Here is a 19,160-nt window from a genome sequence, read left to right as displayed (position 1 = left end):
ATTTAATATAAATATGGATATTGATTCAAGTGTCTTCCTGGCTCTTACATTCAGATAAAAACGAGAGACAAATACATTAACAGCCTGAGGAAGAAATGTCAGAAAGAAAATGATCTGAACCGGGAGAAGCAGAGGCGGATAGAGACTCTGGAGAAATACGTGGCTGACCTGCCTACTCTTGAAGATGTGCAGAGGCAGAGTGAAAGGGTAAGTGGCTATTCATTGAAATCTTCTGCTTGCTATGTCTTACCCAGCTGACTTGTCCATGTCGGAGGGGCGCACTTCACATTTCATTTCTATTGACCAGAGTTCAGTGGGATGCTGTGTAAAGCATAGTGCGCAGTAAGGCCCCTTTCACACAACCGTATTTTTGGTCCACATCTGATCCACATTTTTTGCAGACTGCACATGCACCCAATTATTTCTATGACCCCACACCGCGTGCTGTCCTGTCCACATCCATATGTCCATTCAGCATTCCCACAAAAAATGTAGAGCATGTCCTATTCTCGTCTGTTTTGTAGACAAGAATAGGCATTGTTACAATGGGTCCACACAAAACACGGATACCATCTGTATTTTTTAGATCCACATTTTGCAGACCACAAAACACATATGGTTGTGTGAATGCACACTAATGCTGAGCTTGCAGGAGGCTGGTGACTTTGTTTTCAAATTGTGACTTTTTTTGTAAGTAAGTGGGGCATGGAGGCTGAGCTAAGCAACCCGGCACACTTCTTTTTTTTTTTTTTTTTTTTTTTTGTAGTTGACACAAGAAAAAGGCCATAAATTAGATCTGAAATCGACGGCATCTCCTATTTATGGCACTTGGACGGCCCTAGATGCACCACAATTATTAAGAAACAGGCACTTCTTAATAATTGTGATGTATATGAACCCAGCGGACCACAGGACCATAAAACTTTGGGCTACATAAATGTCTCCCTTGGTATCCATATGCACTCTATCTACATGGACATCTTGGCGAAGGCCCCGTTCAATGAAAAGTGAGCTTTAAATGGAATCTGTCACTGGTACAGACTCCATTAAAGGAGTAATTAAAAATCTCAAACTAGCCCTTTAATAGCCTAAAATAAAAAAATCATCACTGTGCACCCTACAGTGACGGGCACAGTATTGTGTAGATGTACGGCTTGTGACTGCTGCAACCAATGATTGTCCTCAGTGTTAGACCGCTAAGGACAATGACTGGTTGCAGTGGTCACGTGGCATATAACAGCATGTCATCAGTGCAGTTTGTAAACCTGCAGCGGCAGGAGGATTGGACCTGTGCCACATAGATCAGCGCTGGAGAAAGGGGTGAGTAGAACATTGTTTTTAATTTTAGGCTACTGCAGGGCTTGTCCGAGATCTTTAATTATCTCGGACAACCCTTTTGATTTAGGTCTTCTAACAGACTGCAGCTGCCGGGCAGCACCCAAATAACTATTACAGGGCAACATGAAAGTCTGCCCTCTATAGATACTGAACGTGGCTTACGCATCACTATGCCCTGGATGCAGCTACCTGGTCCCATTCAGCTACTCTGCCACCCGGGGCATTGAATTTGCATAGAAATCTCTCTCTTTCTTGCCGTGGTCTGACCAGTCGTTTGTGGGAGGCACTTCTGCCCTATTGGTTTGTTAAAAGGATCTGTCCTGATGACTGATTCAATTGCGGGGCATCTGTGATATTTAGAAAAGTGTCCATTTGAAGCGTTGCCTCTGTGGAGTTAGAATGACATATTGGACGTGTAACATAATGTCTTGCTTTGTGTCTAAAGCTTCAGGTAATAGAAGAAGAAAACAAGCAGCTGAAAGACACCATTAAGTGTCTAGAAAAACTCGCCAACGAGTCGAGGACACAGTTTCGAGAAAAAGAAGCACAGACAGAGTGTCAGAAACAGAGGGAAAAAGAACTGGTCTTAACAGTTCAAAGGTAAGACCCACCATCTTAATGTTTTTCCCAGTTCCTTGTTGGCTTTATTTCTCTGTCTAACCAGGGGCGGACTTGCCATAGACCCAGGGCCGGTGCAAGGATTTTTGCCAACACAAGCGAAGCTACATTTTGGCACCCCCCCCCCCCCCCCACGCTTCTCCTCTCTGTGGTCCAGGTATCTTCTCTTGGCTTCAGACAATGGCTGGTTTTTAAGTACCATATTTTTTGCCCTCTAAGACACACCTAGGTTTTAGAGGAGGATAATAAGAAAAATATATTTTCCATTACACCTCAGGTCAGATCAGCAATCAGACCCCCAATGTTAATCAGACCTCAGCTCACAGCCCCAATCAGACCCCCAATGTTAATCAGACCTCAGATCAGAACTCCATGTCAGACATCATCCCCCAGCCATCAGCCCCTAATGTCAGCCATCAGACCCCCATGTCACATTTCTCCCCCTCCATGTCACATTTTTCCGCCCTCCCCCAGGGTGCGCCCTAAGGCGGCCGCTTGGTCTGCCTTATGGTAGCACCGGCCCTGCATAGACCATACAGGGAAATGTCCTGGTGGGCTGATGCCCAGGGTAGGGTTGGGCGATATACCGGTATCACGATATACCGCGGTATTAAAAAAACGGCGATATGGCGATATCGCCGTTTCCTAAATACCGCGGTATTTTCTGACATCATCAAAGCGGTCAGCGCACATTGTGCGCTGACCTCTTCTAAACGTGCGTCCGCCCGCCCCTGCACCTTGCATAGCGCTGGGTAATTACTTCCTCTCGCTCCTGGCCTGCCTCCTTCTTGCTCCGCCTCCCTTAGTCAAGTCTCCACCCACCATCTGACGTCGTCATCCACCAGTGCCGGCTCTGTGTGTGGCGAACTGGCGATCCCCTGTGTGAGTACTGGTGTCTCTGGAGAGACTTTTTCTGCGGCTGTCTCACTAGTGTGTGCTCTGTCTGATGACGAAATTATAAACCTACTACTTCCTGCAGCGGCCGCCCTGACTCTCCCTCCTCCTCGCTCCCATAAGACCTTATTATAACGCTCCTTGTGGCCCCCCATACAGTGTAACGCCTCCTTGTGGCCCCCCATACAGTGTAACGCCTCCTTGTGGCCCCCCATACAGTGTAACGCCTCCTTGTGGCCCCCCATACAGTGTAACGCCTCCTTGTGGCCCCCCATACAGTGTAACGCCTCCTTGTGGCCCCCCATACAGTGTAACGCCTCCTTGTGGCCCCCCATACAGTGTAACGCCTCCTTGTGGCCCCCCATACAGTGTAACGCCTCCTTGTGGCCCCCCATACAGTGTAACGCCTCCTTGTGGCCCCCCATACAGTGTAACGCCTCCTTGTGGCCCCCCATACAGTGTAACGCCTCCTTGTGGCCCCCCATACAGTGTAACGCCTCCTTGTGGCCCCCCATACAGTGTAACGCCTCCTTGTGGCCCCCCATACAGTGTAACGACATCTCCCTGTGGCTGCCCCCATACAGTGTAACGACGTCTCCCTGTGGCTGCCCCCATACAGTGTAACAACGTCTCCCTGTGGCTGCCCCCATACAGTGTAACGTCTCCCTGTGGCTGCCCCCATACAGTGTAACGTCTCCCTGTGGCTGCCCCCATACAGTATAACGTCTCCCTGTGGCTGCCCCATACAGTGTAACGTCTCCCTGTGGCTGCCCCCATACAGTGTAACGTCTCCCTGTGGCTGCCCCCATACAGTGTAACGTCTCCTTGTGGCTGCCCCCATACAGTGTAACGTCTCCTTGTGGCTGCCCCCATACAGTGTAACGTCTCCTTGTGGCTGCCCCCATACAGTGTAACGTCTCCTTGTGGCTGCCCCCATACAGTGTAACGTCTCCTTGTGGCTGCCCCCATACAGTGTAACGTCTCCCTGTGGCTGTCCCCATACAGTATAACGCCTTGTGTTTTTTTTTCTTTTAAATGGGCATTTATCGCGATATATATCGTTATCGCGATAACTTTTTTAATATCGTTATCGTCTGAATATTTTTGATATCGTCCAACCCTAGCCCAGGGCGCCACTCGAGCCCTCCTCATGGCCACTGGGTTTGTAGCGATCTGTCGTTCTCAACACAAATTAACTGTGGGAGCATAAGGTAGTTATGTACCCAACCGGGTATTACAGGTGCCCTGCTGAATTCAACTGTATCACCATTAACCATGGCTTCCTGCTCCACCGTTCAAGCCTAGAGGCTTGTTTTCTATGAGGGTTAAGTCTGAGGCAGTGTACAGACAGCACAGGAATACCGGTATCTCAGGCTCCAGGGTGGAAGAGGCCCGTGGTCTGCACTGCAGATGGTATGGCTGAGCCCGCCTACTTGTGTTGCTCCCACCGCCCGTCAATTTGGATGGGTCACTTTAAGTTACCAGTCTGCCTCTGTGCCTAACTAAAGGTGACCATAGACATGAAAACTGCAGGGAAAGTGTCACTTCAGAAAATAGCATTTATTATGTAGAGAAAGTTATTACAAGGCACTTACTAATGTATTGTGATTATCCATATTGCCTCCTTTGCTGGCTGGATTTCATTTTTCCATCACATTACATCCTGCTTGTATCCAGGAGTTATGACCACCCTGCAATCCATCACTGGTGGTCGTGTTTGCACACTATAGGAAAAATAACTAGCCTATGTGCTCTCCCACAGTCGCGGCCATCACTTTTTCCTATAGTGTGCAAGCACGACCACTACTGATGGATTGCAGGGTGGTTATAACTCCTGGATTCAAGTAGTGTATAATGTGATGGAAAAATGAATCTATGCAGCAAAGGAGGCAATGTGGACAATCACAATACATTAGTAACTACCTTCTATTAACTTTCTCTTCATGCTAAGTGTCACTGAAGTAACACAACCCCTTTAACCATCATTGGTTCGACAGTTGCCCACCTCATTTCTCCTGCGTTTGGACTGGTATAGCAGAAGTCTGGCACTCCACTAAAACTTTAGAATTGACACATTGGGGGAAGATATACTATTACTAATAAGAGGCACAGGCATCTTAGGCTAGTTTCACACTGCCGGCAGTAGTTATGGCAGGCTGTTCTGGCAGAGAGCAGCCTTCCGGAGCTCTCTGGATCCAGCATTGCTGGACGGTACCGGAATGCCCACCGACCCCATTGATTATAATGGGGTCCAGCAGAGATCCGGCCGCTACCTGGCAAATATGTCAGGATTCAGACAGATAAATACCTCTGGACACAGCAGTTTTTGTCTGGCTGATTCCCAGCATTGTGTGCCAGCTGGAACATTTTTAGGCAGTCTATGCGCCAGACTTTCAAATTTACGCCAGCTATGAGCTGGCATAGGTTGAAATTATAGCACAATTATAGCATGCGCCATAATTTGCGCCTTTGTCACGCCAAAATAGTGGTGTGTAGTAAATGTCCCTCAATGAGTCTGATTTTCCTACTGTGATCTACAAGATATGTAAAGCTGTTTAATTGTACCTCTGAGAAGCTTTATACACCCAATCTGGATGTATTTATGATTGGTTACTGTTGGTTGGCTCAACAACCTTTTTTTTGTATTGACTCGTCTTTTTAACATAGCATGTTTCTAAAATGAATCAATACAGTGTTGATTTTATTGCACTGTTGATTGGTGAGGTTATGTTTCTATTTTCTTTTTATTGTTGCAAAGTTGTATAGGCCATTAGTACGCTGGCCGAATTTTAGGTTTTATGTACAATATAGCTAGGCTCCATATGCGGTGAGCTTTCCTTATGTTTTACATAATCAACACATTGCCACAAAATGACTTATTGTTTAAAGTCATTTTCCTTTTCAATTTTTACATTTAATAAAATCCTGCAGGTATTTAATCTGGCCAATAAGCTTCATAATCGATTGACACTTCCTGTTCTGTTGAGATCACTTTTCACCAGTCATCTCATTATCATCACAAGCAGGATTACAATGACAGTTACACCTCTCTGTAGATAATACAGTATCACACCATTCGTAATAGGTGATGGTCACATCTTCTCTACTCCCCGTCCCTGCACAGTGACCTCTGCACAGGTCACAAAGCATGTCTAGAACACTACCTCATAGAAGTCAGTCATCTCCAGACAACCAGTTTCCTATGATCCATATAGAATTTCTAAGGCATAGTTCTGAATGCTGTTAATAACAGCTTAGGCAAAATGACTGCCTCCATTGTATCGAAAATAGAATACAAATTCTACAGCCAGAAAATAAAAAAGTAGAAAAAAAACCCACAGTAGATAGTTTCACTGTATGATTTTAATAAAGAATAGCTTGTTTAGTATAGGCGTGATAGACCTATGATGACCAATGAATACAAAGCTGCCTTGAAAAATAGAGAATGAGGCTTCCAAACGGGGGCCATCCTCCTGTCTTCATATCTATGAACCACTTACCTTGTGTGTTACTTGACATTAGCTTTATTGTAAACGTATCCCCTTCAATATCCTTACAGCTTACAGCAAAAAGTCCAAAAATGTCTGGAGGATGGCGTCCGACTCCCAATGTTGGATACAAAACAGCTACAGAGCGAGAATGAACGGCTCCAAGAGCAAACAGAGCGTGCTAACAAGGTAAGACCCAGGACTAGAAGGCCAAATATATCATCCTTCAAATCATCAAGCACATTACTGTATTTTTGGACTATAATACACACCTCACTATAAGACACATCCCAGGTTTAGGCAACAGAAAATTTAAAAATATATTTTCTACTTATTAAACGTTTTAATTAAATGGAGGGGGTCAAGTCACTAACTTTGGGATCTAGCTTAGAGAGGGGGTTAATAGTTTTCATCTTCTCCTGTTAACCTTAGTGTGTCCTCTGCTGACCATTGTAACAACCAGCAATGGTGCATGTGGTCACCTCATTAAATGTACCTATCCAAGTAAATGCATCTCCTGTCATGCTTGTTCTGAGAGAATTTTTATTTTTTAGGTATTTCTTTTACGCTCCACCATCATAACATTATACACACAAAAGTGCAGTATGCACATTATACATGCACAGCTCTGCTGCGCACACATACACACACACAGCACTGCTGCATACAGACATGCACAGCTACGCTGCTTGCATGTATACAAACCCACACACTTTAAAAACTCACATTTCTGCTCTTCCTGGTCTGGCTCTTTCCACTGGTGATGATAGCAAAGTTCCTCAAAGTGCAGGTAGTCTGAGCTTTCATATTCTTCTCTGCAGCTTGTAGACCTTCAAGATGTAGATGGACATATTTCTCACAGACCTGTCCATGATCGCTGAGCTGCCTCTCCTGCTGCGGCTGATCATACAGATCATTGTCGGGCAGGCACAGAGAGAAGTGTGCAGATGCACAGCTCTCTCACTGATCAGGCAAAGTGCTGTATGAGCGCCCTGCCAGATCATTAAGAAAGTAGTCAGGGAGGTCTGGCACTGCAGACTATTAGACATATTCAGTTTCTAGCAAGATTTTTGGCTTGCTAGAAATTGTGTCTTATAGTCAAAAATACGGGTGGGATGCACCAGCACACTCCCCAATACAGCTCATTAGCATGGCAGTCACTCTCCTTGAAATTAGGGTTAGGGAATGTATTTTCAAAGAGACAGACCTCATATTAGTTACCTAAAAAGATTGTCCCAAGATACAAACCATCCAGTAGTCAAGCTCTGTACTCTGGCAGCCCAACGGAGCCTGAATGGAGCAGCAGCGCAGATTCTTGACTTCTGCTCCATTCAGACTGTGGAACCCTATTCTCGTGATCGTGGGGATCCCAGTGGTCAGACTGCCAGCAATCAGATACTTGCTCCCTATTGACAGTCACTTTTCAAAAACTTTTTATTTCCAATTTTTAACCCATTGATTTGTTTTTCAATTTCAGGTAATAGACAATCAGCAAAGTCAAATTGACAGCATGACTGCAGAAATACAGGTAAGATTTTAACTTGCCGTACTTGCGTAACTTACATTTTACTGTTGGCACCCCAAGAACTCCGGTCAGCGATTATAATTTAACTTCCACTGTAGATGACGAGGGCTATGGCTTATTTTGTCCCTATGCTCCACCCAAGAAAGGCATCCCGACTCAACAATAGCTCTTCTTCATTGATCCACTGTTCCACCCTGTGTTACTGATGATAGCGACATCCGAATAGACTGGTGCCAATATTCAAAGAAAATCGTATTCTCTGCAGCATTGCTATATATATTACAGAAGTGTATACACCAGGCTCTAAGCTGCAATTCATTGCCGTTATTAAGGCATTAATTTAAAATTACACTGCAGCAAAAATAGTTTTATTTTACCAACAGCTTGATGTTTTAATAGTTTTATGAAAATCAATAAACTTGAAATTACAAAGTAACTTTGAAACTAGGATCGGACATGATTGCTTTTGGGAGTACCATAACTGTGTAGATAGGCAGTTAAGCTTTCTGAAAGCTCAGAAGTGGTTTTTTTGGCAAATGATTAATAACAGGAGGGATTTGGGTGTGCAGTTCATTATTCATTGTCTGGAAACATGGCCTGAGGTGGAGCGGACTCCTATAATTACCTGCCAGAGCACCAAGCTGTCCTCACTGCTTGATTAACTACATATTGTGCTTGTAAATCAGGTATTGCATTTTTAAATATTTTATGGAGGACATTTATCGGAAGTCTTTAGCGCTGGGCATTAGAAAACTGGAAAATTAATTTACCACTTATCAAAGTTTCTCAGGGCTTCCCTCAAAAAAAACAAAAGAAAAACAGTTAACGGTCATGCAGAAATGGGGCATGTTCTAGTGTGAGAGAGGAAGCCTCCTACAGTGGAGTGAGGTTAAGTGAAAAAGGGGTGTATGCTTGATTACCGGGGACTAAAAATCCTGAAATTCTATACTAGACTACTGAAGAAAAGGGGCAGTGTGTAACTTTATACATTGAAGAAGCACAGGGAATTTTTTCTCTTTTTGGTTCGATTGTAATGCACTTGGAATTAATAGTAGTACCACTAATTTTCTTCCTGGAGGCTTTATTCCTGATTTATCAGTCTCCACTGTAGCATGTGAGCCACCCTCTGACCCTCAAAATATACGTCTTCAGTGTGGACCAGAGGTCATTTTGTCTGTGTGTCCCTATGAGACATTACAACTCTGAGGCTGACTTTCGGTCCATCCTAAAGACACTGGTGTAAAGTAGAACTGGCTTAGTTGCCCATAGCAACCAATCAGATTCCACCTTTCATTTTCGATAGGAGCTGTGAATAATGAAAGGTGAAAACTGATTGGTTGCTAGAGGCAACTAAGCCAGTTCTACTTTACACCAGTTTGATAAATCTCTCCCACTGTGTATTTGGAGAGTCAGAGTGCAGGCTGCTTTAACACTTGGTATTGAAAGAAGACCTTGAAGAAATTGGACAAGCTGAAGTGCATACCGTTGTTCGCTATTCTATTCTGAATCGCAATATATTTATATTTTGGACAATCACTTTAAGACTTCTGGTTAAGTAAATATCTGTACTTACAATACTACAGTAACACTAACCTCTTGATCTGATGTGATGGGCAGAAGAAAACTCTCAGACTTTGGAAATGCCTGTAGTAAATGTGGTCATGTTCAATATGGAACCCTTATTTGTTTGGGTATATTCACATGCAACAGATTTGGTGCAGCAATTTCTGCAACTTTACATAAATCCATATGCGTGCCTACCGAAACAACCCCGTTCAGATGAACGGAGCTGATTTTCATTAGCATGTGAACATACCTTTATAGATGGGATCAGTGTAATATATTACTCTTTCTCCTTCTTCCCAGGCCTTAAGAGAGAAATTGTTTCAGCGGGGTTCATGTGTTCTGGAGCTTGAGAAGAAGTTTGCAGAACAACCAGACTGTACAGAAAAGCTGCACACGATTTCCTTGGAAGTATGTCACTGTGGTCTCTTCACTGACAATATGGAAAGAGGGGCTTTATTTTTTGCGGTGGGGTTGTCAGCGAAGCTCCTGTGGAATACCCCTGTGGATTCTTCCTTTAACATTTCCATGGAACTATTTTTGTATCATAGGAAAAGCTATTATTTAGAAGGAAACACTTTGCCGGTTTCCTCGCCCCACCAAATGCCCTCTTTGTTTGCTGATAACGGTGGAAATACTGCTGCCCATAGCATGTAATTGGCAAGGACACCATCTAGCAGCTCTTTTATTGTTCCTTGCCATATCGCGTCTTGTTTTTTTTAATTAGCCGGGCATTGTTACTAAAGAAATATGTTTCCGAACTTGTCCTTGAGCAAATAGTTTCCTAGGCTGCTAAAAGAGGGTGAATTACTCCAGATTATATTATATTCCATGTGTGTATACTTGTCCTACTTTCTCAGCCTCTGGAAGGCAATAGAAACTTCTTCATTGCTGAGAAGTTTATAGTTATGAAAAGTAGCTGCACTTTTTGCAGAGCATTGCACAATGACTACGGGTAGCTTGCAATATTTTATTAGGGGCAATTCCTAAAGTGTTGTTAACTGATGAACTTGGTGTCACTGTACTTGTCATAGTGACATCTCAAAGGTTTTGATCGGCGTGGGTCTGAGTGCTGAGACCCCCCCACCAATTGTTTGAACGAGGCGAGAGAAGCGGAGAACCTCTCACATAGCGTACTGTCCTTACTTCAGAAGATGAACGCGAGATGGACCCATAGACTTTCTATTGAGTCCATTGCGCATCTGCCTTCTGCAGTAGGGAGAGAGTGTGCGCAGTATGCCAGCACTTCTCTCTCCTCGTTCTAGCGATCGGTGGAGGTCTCGGCACTTGAATCCCCACAGATTAAAACCTTTATTACTTTGCCTTAACATTTCAAAAGATTATTAATTTTTTTTTATTTTTTTTATTTTTTTATAAATGCAGTAACATTTTAAGTACTTATTAAAGTCATGTGCAGGGACATAAACTATAGGATAAAGATTCCCCTGCTAAAACTGGCCATACTTTTTATATATCATTTGGGGAGCCTGATCCTTTTCTTCCCAAACATCTGCCACGGGTGGACTGGAAAGTCAGGACTCATCTCTAGTGCTGAACTACAGCATACTCAAAGGCTAACGAATAATTGTGATGACACCATACAAGCTATACAGACAGTTGAGTAAAATGTAATAAAACAATGTTTCTTCACCGCACGCAGAACAAGAAGTTAAAGGAAGAACACTTTTCAATGTGCAAGCAGCTGGAGGAGTTACTGGTGTCCAGACAGCCACTGTCGGAGAAAATGGCAGTGGCCGAGCAGTTGTTTAAGGAGATGTCCCACTGTCTGTTTGACTTGAAAGCACTCTGCAGTATTCTGAATCAGCGCGTCCAGGGCAAGGAGCCCAATCTTTCTCTGCTCCTGGGCATACGTTGTAAGTTCTCTCCAATATGAGGTCTGGTCACCAAGCCAAAAGAATTGACATACCTACGTGTACCTTACCATATATACCTGTTTGCCATGCTTCGCTGAGCATGGCTTACTTACTCTTATAATAAGGTGCCAGTCACTTCTCTTCTTTGCTACCCCGCTGTGATAATTTCCATCAAAGAGAATCAAGTTGTAGTGTGATCTTGTAAGAACTGGGAGTTCTCGCAAGACCACGCTGCATCACAGCTTCAGACGGAGCCGTGTCTCACTCACACTGGAGTGATATGCTGGCGTAGAGGAACCGAAGAGCCGAGCAGCCCCAGGAAGCATGGCACACAGGTATATATATGTAGATCAATTCTTTTGTTTCTGGTGACAAGTCCTATTTAAAGGTTAACTGCACCTTTGGCGAAGAAATACAGGAGCAGCATTGCTGCTCAGAGCGATTTGCCACTTCAGCTTTCATCAGCTCTGCATGGATTTTGGACCACGCGAGGTACAGATCCATCAAATGTAAATGGGATCTGTACCCTGCATGCCCCACAGTCCAAGAATCACAGGACTGAGCCCCTGCGTTTTACATTAATGGTTTTTGTTACCTTTTTAAAGTCATTTTCCGGTTTTATGCCTAATGTATATACATTAAGATATCTGCTTAATGTCAAGGAACGGAAACATTCCTTTTCACATCTAGAGCCTGAAAACTGATACTGACTGTCCAATTGACAAAGCTTGTTACAAGAGAGAACATTGATGTTAGAAATATTGTCTACTGACCCAGGTGTTGGCATGTGCCCATGTTGAGAGCTGGAGCAATCTCTGAACACCCTAGGTACATACGGTGTTCAGGGCCCTCTTGTAAACTGGAATCATTGGTCGTTCAACTCCTGATCCTTGTCCTGGAATGCTCCACATTGCACGAGTTAATTTGAAACTTTTTTTATTTTTTTTCTTTTGCTTGACTTTGGATACTTTCACACTTGCGTTATTCTTTTCCGGCATTGAGTTCTGTCCTAGAGGCTATATACCGGAAAACAACTAATCAGTTTTACCCTAATGCATTCTGAATGGAGAGCAATCCGTTCAGGATGTTTTCATTTCAGTCTTTTTGACTGATCAGGACAGAGAAAATAACGCAGCATGCTACAGTTTTATCTCCGGCCCAAAAAAACTGAACACTTGTCTGAATCCCGGATCCGGCATTTTTTTCCTTAGGAATGTATTGGTGCAGGATCCATCATTCAAAATGCCGGAATGCCGCAGACACTGGAAAGACGGAACCGGCCTTTCAATGCATTGTTAAGACTGATAAAGATCCTGATCAGTCTTACAAATGCCATCAGTTGGCATATGTTTTTCCAGCGACGGAACTGCTTGCCGGATCACTCTACCGCAACTGTGAAAGTAGCCTTTACTGTGTCCGAGAGAACTTTTTCTAGCCTTTACTGTGTCTGAGGGAACTTTTTCAGAGTCTCTCTGCAGTAGCTAAATACGATCTTGTGCTGAGATCTTGGAATAGCCCCTAGTCCCCTGTCTTTTCACTGCTTTGTAAAATCTTCAGAGAACACATCGTCGGTCTTTTATAAATCCATATTCAGTAAACTGCCCCTCGCAATACGGAACTTGCCCGCAAACAGTGATAGTTTGCAAAGCTTCTTCATAATTAAGCTACAGCAAATTTGTAGAATCTACGTAGACATTGTTGCATTCATTTTCAGTAGTAGTTTTGCTCTTCATGGGATTTGTGACACCACTCTCTTGTCTTGTTTTTGACAGCTGCCAGCTCCTGCTCTGAGGAGAGCGAAGCCAGCAGCCATAGCACGGAGAGTCTGACCAAGAAACTGGCTGATGCGTGGCAGCTCCGAAAAGACATTGATGAACTGCGGACGACACTGTCAGACTGCTATGCTCAGGATATGGGTGATAATTGTATTACCCAATGATTGACTGGGACTTTCTACTTTCACATTAAATGCTTCACCTCCATTTCTGTCTGGGAACCATATTCTGGAACATTACTATGCATAACACCGGAGGTGCTTTGTCTAGATTTCACCACTGCTCTACACAAATTAAGCTAGTCATTTTATGGAATATTCTACTCATCCGGAAAAATGAACTACTGAATGACAAACCAGTGAATGTATAACAAACCTCTCTGGATGTACGAATGTCTAAGGTTGGAAAGTGAAGGCTGCAATTTTGGTATTCTGTATTGATCTTTGGCATCTACTTCCAACCGGTTGGTGGTAGAACATATTCTCTCCATTGCGAAAGTTCCCTGTATATCGACGGTAATGTTACATTTTCAGAGGAATTGGCGAGGCAAGACTAGTCCATTTATAAAGCCACCAAAACGTGAAGAAAGCCATTATTTCTAATGGAAGCTTTACCGTCCCATTAAGCACACTCCATTGATGTTACATTCTCATGGTTTAAAATCCTAAAAACTAATTCTTTTCACTTCCAAGTCATTTACAGCAGGGTCAATAGGATTTTTATCTTGCTTGGCTGTGCAGTAATCACAATCTCGTACAACGGCCAGGGTGATAACTTTTTTTTCTTTCTCAATGGAAGGGTAGGGAAACAGCAGTTTGTGTGGTATAACCATAGAACAGAACATTTCAGTGCACACTGTAGTGCAATAACATGGTGTACACTTTGGGGTTGGAATACAGCAGGTCGGTGTTGCTCCTGGTTACATTCACATATAACTCATTATTGGATATTAAAGCTATATCTGGTTGCTGTGTGGACGTATTGTCAAGGGAAAACAGACATACAGGATCCACTTACTGTAGCCTGTTATATGATTTGCTAGTTCTACTTTTTATCTACCTTCCTACATATTGGTTAATTCCTATGGACACCTTCGGTATCATTTATTTATTGCATTGCCTGAAATGGGAATAAAACCTTATTCGCAATTGGTTTTTATAAAAAAAATTTGCTCTGTTTTTATCCCGCGGTCTGCATGTTTCCTCAAACACTACAGGTTGCTTAGTCCCAGTCCATGCAAAATCCATCATTTGTGTTCTTTGACAGCTCAGTCTGTAGCTCCTCTCTCTCCTCTTCTGAATGCTCATAAAATCCCTTTTGTTAAAGGCTACGTACACTTTTTTTTATTATTGCATTGTACTCATTTTTTCAATTGGTCTTTATTAAAAATATTGAGTCCTTTTCTCTGCACAGAGCTGAGATGCTCTACTAGCCGAATCTGAATTTTTTCTCTGCTCCGTAAGACAGGGAGCTAACGGGCTCCTTATCTCTCTGCTCTTTGAAATTAAAAACACACAATTCTTATTTACTGTGGCTTAAACAAGTGTTTATGACCTCATAGTAAATTACATGACCCTCACAAAGTGAAAGTAGGATTCACACAGCTAGAAAAACAGTTAACCCTTTGTGACAGAACAGCTCAATATTTTTAATAAAGACCCATTGAAAGAATAATAATTTTTGGCCCAAAATGAGTAAAATGCAATCATAAAAAAAATTGCCCCAAAAGGTGTACATAGCCTTTAAGTTTATTTTATTTGGTTGTAAATATGTTGGGAGAGCAGAAGTAATTGCTACGGACGGAGCCATAAAACAGCTTGTATGGTGAATTTCACACTGAACGGGACAGAGCAGCTTGCAGTGTATGAGAATATATACAGGCTGCATAAGACCAGTGGAGCATAATTTGTAATAAAAAAACAAATGCAAATATGTTTTTTTATCCCGTATTACAGCCATTGCAATAAAAGAAATTGCATCAAATGTGTCTATAGCCTTTAAAGGGGTTGTCCGGGATCAAAACATTTTTTACAATAGAGTATAGTGACATCTATTTTTATGTGTGCGGTAACTTCCTGCCGCACTGCCTTCTGGGTCCCAGCGCAGAGCAGCATCCTTTGGTTTCTGGTGTCTGTCTGCTCCTCCGTGCATCCGCTCCCCTGATTCTTATGCCGCCTCCTGCCGCACATATTCCTCCCCATTAGTTACGCCCCTAAACTCTGCCTCCTTCACTGCTAAAAAAGCACACTGCCCGGTAATGTCACTGGACCAGAGCGGCGTGGCTTAGCGCAGTTTGATGCCGCCTAGCTACCGCCCATCTATGCGCTGTGAATAATTACCTTGGATGACGGTGACGTCACCGGGCTCCTTGCAAAGTGGAAGAAGAGGCTTCGCTCTGCAGAAAGGGACCCGGTACGTTACTGACTCTTAGAAGAACGGCATTTCCGGCTGAGATTTAGTGAATTGCAAAAGGGGCATCAGAAATGTCTGTTAAAGGTAGGACAGGCATGAATGTAATATTTAGGGGACTGTTGTACACATGTTGTACACATCCCCAATCCCGGACAACCCCTTTAAGTAAAGTAGATATTACAAAGCAGTGTCAGCTTGATCATACATGGCATGAGAGGAATGGATATGAACTGACTGCAGGGGCTTGCACAGCATAGGTAATACTTAATTTCACAGGCGTTTAGAGTATTCAGACAAGTGAATCTTTCCTGTGCGGTTGGTAGGGTGACAATCCAGCATGACCGTGTAAGACTACCCAGGTAGTCTTTCATATTTCACTGAAATTACTTCTTAATTTCTTCTGTCTGAATAGTTTTTCTGTGCAATATGTGATCAAGATAAAACTGGGAGAAGTGACTGCAATTTGTTTTTCTGAAAGGAAATTCTGCACATTAAGTAGGCAGCCTCCGCACAGAAAATCTTTTGTGGTACTTGAGCTGATTACAGTCATAAGGGAGTGCTTTTGTCTTATAAGAAAAATACCTGCAACCAACTTCCTCTTATCAACCACTGTGCATGACTTTGTATGTTTTCCATCTGGTATACTTGCTATGTCGATGCATTGGAATTTAGATATTGTTTTGGTTAGCCTGCCATTCATATACACAGTAAACAATGGAATTTTTCATACCACTTATTATATACATCCAATTTGAGGTTAGTTAAGAAGTAGATGTATTATAATCTAATAGGATCTCGCTGTCGAACAATAACTCTGCGCAGCCGCTTGCTAAGACAATCATATGTGGACTATTTAAATACACAGTACCTAGTTCCACCATTAGATATGGCACTGGCATGTTAAGCTTTCTGACTGCGCCATGTATAGCTTATGTATACACTAGTGAAATGAACAGGGGGGATAAATTATTGAAAAATATCCTACATTATTCCTCCCCCCCCCCCCCCATGCACTGTGTTAAGTCCGGACTCTGTGCACATATTACTGCACATTGGCCATATAATGGCTAATGTTCTGGACAAATGTACTCTGCACGATGGGGGTTTTCAATAAACCTTGTTGTGCCTCCCAAGTATACCAAGATATACGGTAGACTGAGAACAACTGCGCCCAGCTTGCCTGCTGAAACAAAAGATTAATGCCTACCTGCTCCAGTCCTCCGTGCTGCCTCCACTGTCTCCCATCTTCTGGTCCCTGCACTGCTTATATATGTCCCTGCATGAGCATGGTCACATGCACTGCTCCAGCCAATGACTGGCTTCAGCAGGGGTGTGGCCACAAGCAGCAAGTCACCGCTGAAGCCAATCATTGGCTGGAGCGGTGCATGTGACCATGCCCATAGCCAGATGAATGTGAACACTCTGGGGAGAGGAAGACAGAGACAGCGCAGAGGCCCGGAGCGATGTGGAGCAGGTAAGTATGAGTTTTCTGTTTCGGCAGGCTTCAGCAGGGGTGTGGCCACAAGCAGCAAGTCACCGCTGAAGCCAATCATTGGCTGGAGCGGTGCATGTGACCATGCCCATAGCCAGATAAATGTGAACACTCTGGGGAGAGGAAGACAGAGACAGCGCAGAGGCCCGGAGCGATGTGGAGCAGGTAAGTATGAGTTTTCTGTTTCGGCAGGCTGGGGCAGTTGCTTAAAAATCATAATTTTAAACGTGCTTTCCTGTCTTATCCGTAGCTCTGGTCACTGAAAGAAGGTAAAGAAATACATTTCATATAGTTCACTGAAGTTGGTACTTTTTTTCTTAAAGACTCTTAGCACGGCCATGCACTTTAGATTGGTAGGTACAGTAGTTTGTTTGGTCAACCCTTATCCATCCCGGGAGAAGCTGTAAGAATGATAAAAAAACTAATAATAAAAAACAGGCCTCTTGAGGAAAAAGTGTCAGTATTGCCTATTCTAGCCCATTTTCCAGTACAACGACTGATCTGGTTGCTGTAGACCTCTCTGATGCGTTGTCTGCCTAGCTGAGCAGTTGCTTATAGCTTGTATATTAATATACAAATGGCCTCTGAAGTATGGAATATCTGATTGGTTACCATGGGCATCTGCACTGCTTTTACTTGCAGTAGTTATAGGGGTTGTCTCACTTCAGCAAATGGAATTTATCATGTAGAGAAAGTTAATACAAGACACTTACTAATGTATTGTGATTGTCCATATTGCCTCCTTTCCTGGCTTGATTCATTTTTCCATTGCATTATACACTTCTGGTTTCCATGGTTATGACCACCCTACAATCCATCAGCAGTGATTGTGTTTGCACACTATAGGAAAAAAGCGCCATCCTCTCTAGTAGCTGGTACCGTGAAAGCGTGCATAGGACAGTGATTTTTTTTTTTCTACTGTGTGCAAGCACGGCCAACATTGCTGGATTGCAGGGTGGTTGTAACCATGGAAACAAGCAGTGTATAATGTGATGGAAACATGAAGCCAGCCAGCAAGGGAAGCAATATGGACAAGTACAGTACATTGGTTAAGTGCCTTGTATTAACTTTGTCTACATGATAAATGCCACTTGCTGAAGCGAGACAACCCTTTAAAATCTGTTATCTGTTTTTCCCATCCTTGTTTTTTTTTCCTTTCTGACGTCATACAGATTGTTTTGTAGTGTGCAGAAAACTACCCCTAAATAAAACAAAATCCCACTCGCCTGTCCGTGTTCCCACCACTGCTCTATTCCATGCCACTTCCGGTCCCCGCAAGACCAGGAGGTGTCTTGGTCACATGACCCCTGTGGCCAATCACAGGCTTCAGTGGTCACAGCAGCTTGAACACTACGTCACAGCAGTGATGTACCATTCAAGCCACTGTGACCACTGTGATTGGCCGCTGCAGTCACTGAAGCATGCCGCTTTCTGGTCCTGCAGGGACCTGAATCAGCCAGAAACATGGCCAGGTAAGCTGGGGTTTTTTATGTTTAGGAGGACTGGAAAACCCCCAGGGTTGTCGACAACAATGTCGAACAACCCGTTTAACCGCCATTTTAGTCATTTTTTGCCAGTGCTGAATATTTATTACATTTATCACTTTAGAAATGGTAATCTGATGAATGACTCATTAGCAATATTATCCTATTTGTGCCTTTCCCCATCTTGTATTTTTCACAGCTATAACTGGTTCCTTTCATGTAGGCCGTGTCTTCTAGCCCAATGATGTCCTCCATTTAACGTTTTCTTATGGAACATTTAGGGCATAGAGGAAATATGGAAGCATTAAAGAGCACCTGTCACATGGAAATGCAATGTAAGCTACAGGCGGCATGTTACAGAGCAGGAGGAGCTGAGCAGATTGGTGTAGATTTTCTTGGGAAAAGATTCAGTGCTGCTCCATCTGGGCTTTGAAGTCAGGGAGACGGTCCTATCAGTGACTGACAGCCTTCTCTCTCTGACTGTGTATACAGAGACAGCTGTCAATCACCGATAGCACCTCCTCCTTGACTTCAAAGCCCAGAATGACCAGAAATGTAAGTGTAAAATGACAAATTCTACTAAATCTTTTCCCACAATGCTACATGTCAATCTGCTCAGCAAATCCTGCTCTGTATCAAGCTGCATTCAGCTGAGACAACCTGTGCAATGTGACAGGTTCCCTTTAAATCCTAGTTT

At 43.4% G+C, this 19,160-nt stretch overlaps 1 protein-coding gene across 6 annotated transcripts in view; it reads left to right on the top strand.

Annotated features, from left to right (window-relative positions):
- Nucleotides 1–18,891, top strand: part of CEP85L (centrosomal protein 85 like) — a 158,295-nt gene extending 139,404 nt beyond the window's left edge. For all 6 annotated transcript variants that reach the window (XM_044290724.1, XM_044290725.1, XM_044290723.1 and 3 more), the window contains 7 exons: nucleotides 55–207; nucleotides 1,784–1,938; nucleotides 6,410–6,527; nucleotides 7,816–7,866; nucleotides 9,730–9,837; nucleotides 11,087–11,300; nucleotides 13,073–18,891. In XM_044290724.1, the coding sequence (XP_044146659.1) occupies nucleotides 55–207; nucleotides 1,784–1,938; nucleotides 6,410–6,527; nucleotides 7,816–7,866; nucleotides 9,730–9,837; nucleotides 11,087–11,300; nucleotides 13,073–13,239 (966 nt within the window). In that variant the 3' untranslated portion in view covers nucleotides 13,240–18,891. The remainder of the gene's footprint in view (nucleotides 1–54; nucleotides 208–1,783; nucleotides 1,939–6,409; nucleotides 6,528–7,815; nucleotides 7,867–9,729; nucleotides 9,838–11,086; nucleotides 11,301–13,072) is intronic.
- The last annotated feature ends 269 nt before the right edge of the window (nucleotides 18,892–19,160 follow it).

The sequence above is a fragment of the Bufo gargarizans genome, chromosome 4 (genome assembly GCF_014858855.1).
Source record: "Bufo gargarizans isolate SCDJY-AF-19 chromosome 4, ASM1485885v1, whole genome shotgun sequence".
NCBI classification, from domain to species: Eukaryota; Metazoa; Chordata; class Amphibia; order Anura; family Bufonidae; genus Bufo; species Bufo gargarizans.
Note: the sequence above shows the minus strand (reverse complement) of the source record. Positions and strands in the feature narration are given on the sequence as shown.